Genomic DNA, 11,485 nt, shown 5'->3' with positions numbered 1-11,485 from the left:
TATTCTTATATAAATGATGGGTTATGTGTATTAAAAGCTTAATAACTTAAAAATTTTCCATCACTTGCATAAAAACACGTGATGTATCATTCGTATTCTCGTCACAACTAAAATTTTCTCCTAGATATGAAGAAATTTTTCATTGAGACGGAAACACACCATATGTTTTAATAAAAGTACAAAAAAGTTTTATTTTTTAAATTATTAATTTTTTCGTACATATATCGTACTATTTATATAATGATAAGTGGTGTATAAAGTTAAAATGAAAAATTTCTCCCACATATACTCGTACACAAACATCCCTCTTCTTCCTCACTGTCAACCCATCTCTTCTCCGTCCGCTCTGATCGTTTCTCTCCGACGACTCCAACCCTAATTCCTTTTATTTTCCAGCGACCACCTCTAATCCCTCGCTTCTCCGGCAACTGCCTCCGATTCTAATTTTTCCGGCAACTGCGAATAGACGGCCTCCCGCGATGGACGTTGTAGTTCCCCGCCGGCCTTAACCTGCTGCTCCCCGATGGACGCCCTTGATTTACTCAATCTTCTGTTGTGTGGTCATAATCCCGACCTTCAAGCCATGGTCAGAAAACTGCAGTGGTGGAGGCGTTGGGGTCCTACGGATGAAGAGGGGGATGTTTGGATGAGTTATTACTTATTACCGTTGTTTGGTTACATGTTTTATATAACTTAAACTTTAACAGATGTCTTATTTACACCACTTCAAAGAGTCGTGTTTGTGAACTCCACGGTGAGTACCCAAGTATTGTCCGTGTAAAGGTCTTGTCTTGCGTGTGAGTATTACCATCCATGCCACATATAACGAGTTCAAAGACAAGATAACAAATTTTTTTTCTTTTACTCTCTTAGTACTACAATTAATGGTAATGTTGACAAGTTTAAGGTTCGGTTTTTATGGAAGGTGAATTCAAACCAAATTATTCTGACTGATCTGTTGGGTGGCGCAGTCAAGTCTCTCACTCTGTTGGTATGAGTACATTATTGTACTAAAAAGAAGACAACTGACAATGTATGATTTAGTTAAATTACTATCTCAATGGTGCGTCAAATATAAATAAGTTCCTGCCATTTAAGTTCACTTTGCATTATAGAGTACAAAAACACATGTTTTGAAGTGATAGTGCAATTGTTCTTACAATCATTGTTTGTAACACTCATCACGTTAACATTGATTACTCAAGCAACATGCAGATTATTATAAGAAAACAACTATCCCATCACTCAAACTATCATATACTAACATTTCAGCACAAGCTCGCGCATCCGAGAGGTCATTTTTTGTGCACATGAGCTACACGCCCTTTAAAGATGGGTTTGGTTTAGAAATTTTTCTAATTGTTTAGCAGTGGTATTTCGTGAGAAATTGTTCATGAATTGTGCATGTGAGGGCTTTCTTAACATATTAGGCATTAAAATGTTCTTATGCTTTTCTTTTTCAATCATCTTCTTGAGATAATTTTTTTAACAGTTATGTTACAAACTATGACATGGTATCTAACTACCCAAGTAGTCAAGGTTTACTCTTTATCATGAAAAAAATAATCAACTCCGGTTTGTAAAGAAAAACACTCCTCAAAATCCATCTCGGTGGATATCTTCGTATGAAAACATTCTGTTTTGATAATTTGTCAAAGCTGAACAGTGGTGCAGCAAGATCACGGTGTTCCACCATTCGTGCCTAACAAATATCACCCCTAAGATTAAAAACTGAAAGAAAAAAAATCAAATTTTCGAAGTGCATGGCTTAACAGAATCAGTGTAAGTTTTTTTTTCTTCTTTTTCAAAAAGAAGACAACTAGTGGTAAATCATGGTTATCCATTCATTCCCGGCCCGGAGGGGCTATGGAGAATTTCATCCTGCCCGTGGCCATAGTCAAACAGACTTACCAGCTCGGAGCATCGAATTCGGGACCTCCCACATTTTTTTGTTTATTGGGGAGCCGCAGCCTGCCAACTTATCACTGAGCCACTTGCTGTGGTTTCGATGTAAGTTCCATAGGTAAAATGTGCCAGAAAGGTTAAAAGAAGGAAATTCAAAGCATGGATAACCGTATTTAAATAATTCAAGTGTTTCATATTTCTCAATACATATAACCAGAGTGGGATTAGTGTTGAAACTGCCCTCCTTTTCATCACAATGAGATTAAACCGAAGCAACTCATGCAGTCATCATCCACACCACCCAATCGTCTTGTTTGATCTGAAGCCGGTTTCCGAAGGGTCTTGCTGTGCTTGCGGTGGAGGAGCATATCTAGGCTCCCTAGGCTTGGCAGGGTCGACGAAAATAACCCACCCATCCAAGAACTTGGCATTCATTCCTTCTCTAGCTTTCTCAGCTTCTTCAACTGATGCGTATGTGATGAAACCGAACCCCTTTGATCTTTGAGACACCCTATCCATGACCACCTTAGCTACGTGGCCAACAAACGCAATGCGTTCGGGTTAAAGCATTGTAAGAAAGGTTGTTAGGACTTAGGAGAGCAAATGAACAAGCTAGAATCGACTTTTACCATCTACAATCTGCCCAAATGGGGAAAATGCCTCTCTGAGCTTTTCGTCTGTTGTTAATCTCGAAAGACCTGCTCATTGCAAATAACGAAACAACAGTAATGATTCAAGATTGAATATATTCGTGTCTTCAAGATTCAACAAATGGTAATGTAGTCTCCTCAGGAGCTCAACAGTTCTTCAGTAAACAGATGGCATATTTACAAGAGTTAAACACATTTGCAGCCATATTTGTTCTGTTTTCTTTTCGATAAATTAGTCGAAATATTCGAAAGTATTGGATTGAAGCTTTGTTATTAAATTTATATATAAAAAAAAAAAGAATCAAATAACAAAAAAATGAACACGGATTGAAGCACAAGGATATGCAATTACAAATTTACAAAAAAGGCCTAATCCTTTATAGGTCACAAACATACACTAAACTCTAAAGGAGCACCAAATTATATAAACTCGCATAATCTGGGTGGAAACCACAACCACTGATCCTAATGTGTCAATGTTTCATCGACATGTCGTCGATATTTAATTTCAGCAAGTGGGATCTGCTCAATTTAGCCAAGTTCCCAAAAAGATACAACCTTTGACAAAATAAGTGAAAAAGAAAGACTTTTCGAAACAAAGAAATGAAAAAAAAACATGGGTTTCTGCAGGATTCGATTGAATTTCGCAAAAAGGGAAGAACAGAAAGAAAATAACGAAGTGGGTGAGATCGACATGTACCGCTGATGAATAGCCTGGGGGATGTGAGAGTTGAATTGTGACGAATGGCGGCGAATTGGGAGTGGAGAGCGGAGGAAGATCCGCCGAGGACGCGTCGGAAGGTGGAGATGAACGCCATTTGAGGTGATCCGACTTCAATGGACAGTGTGGGATTTTGGGGGTTTAGGGTTTAATGAGCAGAGAGAAATATCAGGTTCGGGTCGGGTGGGAGCAGAGTTTCAGAAGCTTCTACACTTCGTTCAAAACCAATAGGTCCGACCGGGCTTGGCCCAATTGGGATTTTTCCACAAAAGTGAACGTCGCGACTCACAAATTTAATAAAGTTCCGATTACGTCCCCAATCACACATAGTGGAAGTTTAGAGTGTCGGATGGTCAGATGGTCAGATGGTTCGGTCGTCCTCACTTTAGAATTTCTCGACATAAAAGTTTATGGGAGTCTAATATTGGAGTCACCAATTACATTTTTAATTAGATTCATGGTTTTTTTTGGAATAAAGCCTAATCTAGCATCAAATAAATCTTAAATAATTTTAGAAAATATACACAAATAATACCGATCACTAGTTTTTAATAAAAATATAATTGGAAACACTAAATAAACAATAATTCTATATGAATCATGATTTATTGCCCTTTAATTGCTGTTTAATGTCCTTGAATTATTTATTTATTATATGTTTGTGACCGGTCCTATTTTTTGAGACGAAATGATAGCAACTTTATTGATGGGATTATAAAGAATTATTGTCTTGAAAAATATGGTTCTAAATAATATCACGAGACTCCTCAAATCAATACGAATCCAGATCTAAACAAGAGTCAATTTAGCCATTTTATGCACCACTAAATTAGTGGTTCTATGAATATGACAAACTCATGATTTATCCAAATTTTGCAAGCAAGCCCGAATGTCACCTGCCTCTAAACCCAGCCAAGAGCCTCCATCGCGGAGACTGCTCAAAGAGTTCACGGGAATTGGATCCCATCCGGATTCACTTTGAGAGGATCTTAAAAATTCTCACATCTTAACCATTCATCGTGTATCGTACGATCATAAAACATTTGACTTCTTTTATTTAAAATTAAATACAAATAGTATCTAATAAAAATCGACCGCACGATATATAATGAACGATTAACGGTTAAAATATGAAGATCCCTAGAATCCCCATAAAATGGATCCGGAGAGTAACTTTCAAGTACAATATTCGACCATCCCTTCTCGAAAGCCAGCTGCACATTTTCTAGCAGCATGGAACTCCACCACATCGAGCACTGTTACAGGTGGGATTTTCAGACAAAACCTCCAGCATAACTACCGGCTTTGCGACCAGTTTTATTCGAGAACATTTCACATATTCGTACTTTATGTTACATGAGTTACCGTCCATGGTGCTAAATCCAAAAGCGGTAGAAGCAAAGTGACGATTCAAAGTGAACCGAGAAAAATGTGAAACATTATCGTCATTCGGTGACCAAATAAAAATGTGGGATGCGTGCAGGTTAAAAGGTCAGCATGCACTTCTTTTTCTTCTCTTTTTACATACATTCTTCTTACTCATCTTCCTCCTTTTACTCTCGAATTCCAGTTTCTTCAATAATATTTTTCTTTAAAAAAAATCCTCAAACTGCTGCTTATTGGAGAGGTGAATCACTAGCGGGACCAAAAATAGCAGCAATATTACACGAGAATTGAAGCGCGAAAAAGAAAAAACTAACATGTAAAAGAAAAACTAAATCTAACTTCGAACATCACGGAAAATTGACAAGTTGTCAATCCGTCAACTTCACCACCTTTTCTAGCATTGACGTCCCCCTGAAAATTGTCAACTGCACTTCCCTCATGTATCTCGATAACTGGCAAATAAGAGAAGTTCAAGCGGTTAGGGATTGTTAACATTCACCAGCTGCTAACATCAAGAAGATTGAAAACAAGAACAGCCCGCCTTAAAATACCAAGTTAGAAAAATCATATTCTCTGTAACTGCGTACTATCTGCAGATAATATATGCAATTCAAGTAACTGTATTCACTTACTTGCTCGTCTCTCATCTTTCTAAATCCTAATTTCCTCGTCCAGATTGACTCAGCTTCCTCAGCCGCGGGGAGAACCAGTTTTTCCACTTTCAGAGAAATAAGTAGCCTCTCTATACATGAAAATAATGCTTGGAAACAACCCTACAAACACCCAAAAACAATGATGTCAAACTTCAAAAAACCTGTTAGTTTAATAGAAAAGGAAAACATTGAAGCATTATCAGATCACCAAAAGCAGATTCCAAAGCCAACTTACTTTTCCTTGATGTTCCCTACTAGTAGCAACAATAGGAAGCTCAGCAACCTCCCGACCAAAAACCCTAAGGAGACCAGCAGATACAACAACAGACCTGGACATAAACGAAAATTATTACTAGTGTAAAATGGTGTGACAAAATCATCAAGTACTAGAATTCGTACTAACACAGGAGGAGCAACGTACCCCACTATTAAAACTACACAGTACATGCCTCCAAACTCTTGACCTGAAATATTTCTCCTGAAAAATGCCGGAAAAAATAATTGATTCAATAATATTTTTGTGATAGAAATTATATTGGATTAACAAACGCTACATAAAAATACATAATTCCAAGAAGCAACAAATAACTAAAAAACAGCGGAACAAATTAAAAACCACCACTTACCCATATACCATAACAGGGATCAAGTCACGACCAGACTCTGCAACAATAGGGTCAAAGCACTCCTGCCAATTGAGCACAATCAATTTGAAGGTGACAACATCGATAACTATTCCATATAAATTTGTCCGCACAATCAATTTGAAGTGACAACGTATGAAAGATACACAATTGACAACTAAGAAGTGACGGAAAAATACATAAATAGGAAGCCTAATCTAGAACGCCAAGTGACATACGAGAGAAGCCATTCCCTCAATATATTCGTCCTGTATAAGCTTTTGATGACTGAAACATAACTTACCAGTTCTAAAAGTAAATTCTATTTCTTTGTGAATTTTAAACATACAATTGGGAAAGAATAAAACACCAAAGTCCAAGTTCAGTGCCATACGTTGAAAGGCATCAAATGAGCATGAAAGAATAAGGGTAACAATTCCAACGCACATATATGTACTTACTCGAAAAATAGCAGCAGCCCTTGAAAGGAAGGGTAGGTGTTCCGGATAGCGCTTCTTTCCACTGAAAACTCGCCATTGAACATCTGCCATTCCGTTAATAAATATACCTCTATCTGCATGCTTCCGGATTATTGTATCTGATAATGAAGCTGGAACACACTCTGCTTCACTGAGTACTAAATTCTGTAAAGCTGCATGAATCCTGTTACAGTCATCACAACAAAACCATTTATCTTTGGGGAGTGCCTGCAGTAAGACAGCAAAAAATATAAATTAGCATCCCAGAAATATAAAAAATTTAACTACCACAAGGTTCAGAACATACTTTTAAGTCACATAATCCACTGTTCCGTAAGCAGCCAACATGGAACTCCTTCTCACACTGAACAAGAATCAAGGGTAAGAATAAAACGATGATAACTAAAGAGAGAATTTTGACAACTCTCGTTGTATGTGATCAAAAGAATGAAAATGCAAGTCATACCTGATCACAGATTATAACAGTTCGTTCATCAAATAAAGCCACACTGAAATCATGGCTCCTAAAAATACAAAATAACATGTTAGCACCTATGAGTGATAACCAAATGGCAAAGATCAAGTGAAGAAATTATATCACAAGGGTCCTCAAGAGAAATTATATAAAAATATTGCAAAGAAATTGTGTAGAAACCAGGGTACCACATTTCCAACAAAACAGTTTGTCGCCATAAATGTTGACCATGATGTGAGAGACTCAAAAAATTTAACCAACTTAATTAAAACCTTCATTCACTTCAGGCTACTTAAAATGCATACAAGAAATTAATGGAATTAATACACAAGAGGAACCAACCTGCAAACAACGCAGCCACCAATTTCATACTCAGGTGCATTGAAGACCCGTGTCAACCGTATTACAATAGGTCTTCCAAAATTTGAAGATTCCCCAGCAGCAGCTTTTTTACAGGGTTCAAACTTATCTCTACAATCTGGACAATGCCAATCACCTTGAGGAACCCGTGGTAAATCCAAACAAGCTGCAATATAAACAAAGGTTAGACCCAAAATAAAATGAAACACCTAACAACTACTAACTTGATTGACTCATAGGGATATTTAAATTCTTAACAACCTGATCAATATATAAGATGACTTTGTTTCCCAACAAAAGAATTGAAATATCAGGTTTTTTTTTTTTTTTTTTTTAAGCATGAGTAATATTAGCTGTGCGGAGAATACATCCTATTATTCGATTGAGAAGACAGTGATGTGGAACAAAAAAAAGAAAATCATCAAACCATTAAATTGTTCGGTAATTTCAATTCAATAGCACTACAAAAGCATGAGGAGTGATGAGGAACAAAAATCATTCATCAAATCACTTAAATATTCAGTTAAACTGGGGAAAGAACAAAACGGAATGTATCAAATGTGATCTTAAAAGTTGATGAGCAAGCCTTAAGAACATAAAGCAAATGTATACATCCACAAACTAAAATCAAGTACCAAAAATTAGAAACAATATCAACCTGAATGATAAGCACAAGGGCATCCATCACAGAAAATCATATCCCCTGTATCATGTCCACATACAGCACACATATCATCATTGCCATCACTGCCACCAATTGTCAGGTTTTGGCCGTTGGCCAATGACATGGCTATATCGTGAAGCGTCAGTCCATTGGAAATATAGATGTGACGGTAGCTGCAAAATGAAATAAATTATCTACACATGACACACTGAACAACTAGAACAGCAGCCCGAGCTCTTTAAAAGCTACTCACGGTTGACGCCTTGCAGCCATTCCAGCATGAGCTTCAAACTGTGAAGGGCTTATCTGTTTTCACATAAAGAGTAAATTGACATGAGAAAAAAGGGAAGGAGGGGCTAGACCAATATACAGGACTCAAATTTGATGTGGTCTGTGCAGCTCAGTATTTACCTCTCTGTCACAGCAATTACAGACTATCCCATTTCCCTGCTTATAGCCGCTAAGTAATCTCTGGGAATACCACAACATCAAATCATGTAAAGATCAGAAGTTACAGGCATCCACACGTGAAAACAGCATTAACATGATAATTATATCCATAAATTACCTGCCCCTTGACATAGTATGCCAATTTAGCTCCATCTGGAAGTCCATTTGGCATAAATAATAACCGGTGGAGATCATTATCCCTGTCAACCAGGAATAATTTCCCAATCAAACAAAACTCACCCATTATTGCGCAGCATCTTATAAAAAACTCCTCACAGAGAATCACAATAGGAAAAGGAGGGGAAGGGATGATGCAAACCTTTTCCTATTGCCACCTTCTGCAGTTTTCTTCTGGTACATAGCTGCATACGGATTGTGGAAGCTTGGTCTGCACAGCAGATACAGTTTCAGTTTTCTCATGCAAAAGACTGTATGTTTCAGTTTTCCATTAGCCAGTAAATAAATGAAGTTAAATCACCGTTAAATTAATCTAACAAATTTAATGATGGACATATATTCAGTGTATAGAAAACAAAATTACGATGTGTTATGTTTATTACCTTGGAATTGGATGACGCAATTTAGGAAGCTTCACACGATGTCTTTTCTCCACTTCAGCCATTCCATCGCTTCGATTAAGAGTTTCTGCAGAATGTTTTATATATCGAAAAAGGAACATTGGGGTCTTAATAATACATTAACGTAATTTATATATCAGCTGGACACAATTTTGTTTCCTTTCCTCAATCACTTTTCCCTTATAGCATTTTCGGTCTTCCAACATAAGCATTTTAAAACGCAAAATTTATCAAATTGCAATATCTTTAGCCAACTTTCATCTGACTACATTACACTACCCTCAAAATCTCAACAAGCACATGACAAATGAGCTTCATGGATGGCAGATTTTCTAGATCTGAGATATATGGTATTTGTCCTAGGAAGTTAAGAAAAATGATGGTGAAATTAAAAATGAATTGGAATCAAGCTCAAACCAAGCAACGAAGTTTTCTTCTGACAAGCCCTCCCCTTCCTTCCTCGTTCACTTTCCTTCCCATCCCCCTTCAATTCCATAAAATAGTTCCCATCCAAAACAAATATACACATCATAATCATCATCTTGTTGGGCCTACTTGGGATCCTACCTAAGTAGGTCTGGATATCGTCTGATGTTATTTGGGCTACCGCACGTCCATAATCCTATGTGTGTTAGAGTCAAGTATTGGCTCGATTATTACGGGAAGGGCTTTTTTAAAACGCTTATTGAGAAAAGAACAATTTCGGAAAGGGCAAAAAAAAAAAACCTAAGAAACTTGTTGCTATTACCTTTCCAAACCCGGAAGGACTCTTCATTGAGAGCAGAACCAGCAATATCCTTTATCACTTCATCCAGACTGCTTAGCGGAGCAGTCTTCAGTTCTTGTATGATGCTATAAACTGCCCTCCCATTCTCCATGTATATGTGATTATTAGGATGCCGCGTCTTGACACCAGCATGCTGCTCAAACTCATATGCACTGAGTACCTGCTCATTGCATTGAATCAATCAGCCATATAAGCAATATTGCACTTAAACTCCAAAACAAAGTAAACAGTGAGTATACTTACCCTGGTGAAATTGCATGATGAGCAGCCGCACAAATAACCACCGCCACTTACAATTCCATGTAGCTCTATCTGCCAAAATTTATATTAGAACCTCCATGGAAAATAGATATTCATACTGCAAGCACATATTATATCCAACCGAGAAGAATATATATGTTCGATAAAATACCTTCGCCGGGGAGGAAACATACTTCACTCGAGCTCCATCAAGAATACCAGTAGACAATAGCTTCTTAACATTTGAAGGATAGCTGCTCGGAACTACATAGTTAGAACTTTCCAACTTTGAGTTAAGCGCACAAGGATGAAAGTTGCCAGTTTCAGCACATTGCCTCCAGTATGAACTAGCTGGAAACTCCCTACTTGTACTAGGCATCGCTTGAAAGTCCATTCCAGGCTCCTCGTGAGAACCTCCATGTGAAAAGTCTTGATTACTCGCAGTCTGATTCTCCTTTTTCTTACTGAACTTGAACGTAATCTTGCGAATCCCAGATGAACTGGCTAGCTTAGGAATTTCTACCACAACACGAGAGGTCAATACATCACCATTCGTCTCGTTCTCAATTTGACAATTATCATTCTCGGTACACTGTCCATTGCTCAAGTTCTCTGCACCTGAATTCCCCGAACATGAGGACTCAACTTCACCACACTCCGTTCCGTTACTATTTGCCAATTCCGCAGGCTGGCTAGTAATGTCCTGAAAAATGGAGCCATTCTCTTTCGGAGACACAACGGGGTTTGATACTTCCGATCTTATATCCTCATTGGAATGCTCCTTCACTTGCTTCTTGTTTGGAAACCCGTCTGCCCCGCTATCATCTTCGAGACACTCGTGCTCTCGCTTCAGTTCAGTTCTCGGGAAGTTTTCTGTTTCCACTTCCCCATCTCTCGATTTCCCCACACAAATTGCCTCTTCTCCCATCCAACTACAACTCCACTCCAAAATCCAAATTCGACAAATCCCCAAAAACCAACACTTAGAGACTGAGACAGCATTCAATCAGAAACCCAATTTCAAAAACGAATCGTCATTCGCCGAGCTCGAATCACAAATCACAGCTTTTCCCTCAGAATTCGAAAACAGTTTTTATCCAAAAAACAAGTAATCGAATCAAAACCAAACCACAAAAAATGAAAACAAAAACATTGGAACCATCAATTTAGGAAAAGATTCGAAAATAGTTAAATTTAATACCTTGTGGTACTCCAAATCTGAAAAATTCGAATCCAACAGGACTTGGAAATCCGATAGAAGAAAGAGGAGCTTGGAGATCTAAAGCGTTTTCGAATCGAATTCGGAAAGATGCGGATCTGAAATTCAAAAAAAAAAAAATCTGGGTTGTTTGTGTGGAGTGAGATATCTGAGAGGAAATAGCGCGGGATGCGAAAAGGGTTTTAAGAAAAGTGTGAAAACATGCAGAGCGGCAAAAATACCGAAATTAAAAGCTTGTCTCGCGCCCCAGATTTAACTTTTGAGGGACAGATAATCGGATATAGTCCACAAGAGA

General features: G+C 37.8%; 2 protein-coding genes across 3 annotated transcripts; both read right to left on the bottom strand.

The window, feature by feature from the left end:
• Positions 1–2,042: 2,042 nt before the first annotated feature.
• LOC103941612 (organelle RRM domain-containing protein 2, mitochondrial) lies at positions 2,043–3,445 on the bottom strand. The gene is made up of 3 exons (XM_009351819.3): positions 3,256–3,445; positions 2,535–2,603; positions 2,043–2,435 (listed from the first exon to the last, which is right to left on the bottom strand). Exons 1-3 carry the CDS (start codon positions 3,371–3,373, stop codon positions 2,194–2,196), a joined length of 429 nt encoding a protein of 142 aa, XP_009350094.1. The 5' UTR covers positions 3,374–3,445; the 3' UTR covers positions 2,043–2,193.
• Positions 3,446–4,700: 1,255 nt separating this feature from the next.
• Positions 4,701–11,066, bottom strand: LOC103941614. Of its 2 annotated transcripts, none has more exons than XM_009351820.3 (18): positions 10,144–11,066; positions 9,975–10,043; positions 9,693–9,891; positions 8,927–9,011; positions 8,686–8,754; positions 8,485–8,566; positions 8,328–8,387; positions 8,170–8,222; positions 7,911–8,089; positions 7,235–7,418; positions 6,884–6,941; positions 6,725–6,781; positions 6,400–6,645; positions 5,942–6,003; positions 5,737–5,793; positions 5,551–5,644; positions 5,295–5,435; positions 4,701–5,114 (listed from the first exon to the last, which is right to left on the bottom strand). In XM_009351820.3, the coding sequence occupies exons 1-18, from the start codon at positions 10,897–10,899 to the stop codon at positions 5,031–5,033; spliced, it is 2,535 nt and encodes an 844-aa protein (XP_009350095.2). In that variant the 5' UTR covers positions 10,900–11,066; the 3' UTR covers positions 4,701–5,030. The 2 variants fall into 2 exon arrangements, with proteins under 2 accessions (XP_009350095.2, XP_048439629.1); XM_048583672.1 differs by having other exon boundaries at positions 7,235–7,370.
• Between the last annotated feature and the right edge of the window lie 419 nt (positions 11,067–11,485).

The sequence above is a fragment of a genome, unplaced genomic scaffold (assembly GCF_019419815.1).
Source record: "Pyrus x bretschneideri cultivar Hongxiangsu unplaced genomic scaffold, Pyrus_bretschneideri_v1 Contig2, whole genome shotgun sequence".
In the NCBI taxonomy this organism is placed as follows: Eukaryota; Viridiplantae; Streptophyta; class Magnoliopsida; order Rosales; family Rosaceae; genus Pyrus; species Pyrus x bretschneideri.
Note: the sequence above shows the minus strand (reverse complement) of the source record. Positions and strands in the feature narration are given on the sequence as shown.

Bases quoted from the DNA above. Each gene is read 5' to 3' on its own strand.
- LOC103941612 (XM_009351819.3), bottom strand. From the start codon at position 3,373: ATGGCGTTCATCTCCACCTTCCGACGCGTCCTCGGCGGATCTTCCTCC. The intron at 2,604-3,255 runs GTACATGTCGAT...TGCAATGAGCAG, and splicing joins CCCCAGGCTATTCATCAGCG to GTCTTTCGAGATTAACAACA. The intron at 2,436-2,534 runs GTAAAAGTCGAT...TTGGCCACGTAG, and splicing joins ATTTGGGCAGATTGTAGATG to CTAAGGTGGTCATGGATAGG.
- LOC103941614 (XM_009351820.3), bottom strand. From the start codon at position 10,899: ATGGGAGAAGAGGCAATTTGTGTGGGGAAATCGAGAGATGGGGAAGTG. The intron at 8,567-8,685 runs GTTTGCATCATC...CCTGGTTGACAG, and splicing joins GAAGGTGGCAATAGGAAAAG to GGATAATGATCTCCACCGGT. The intron at 5,115-5,294 runs GTAAGTGAATAC...CTTATTTGCCAG, and splicing joins GAAAGATGAGAGACGAGCAA to TTATCGAGATACATGAGGGA.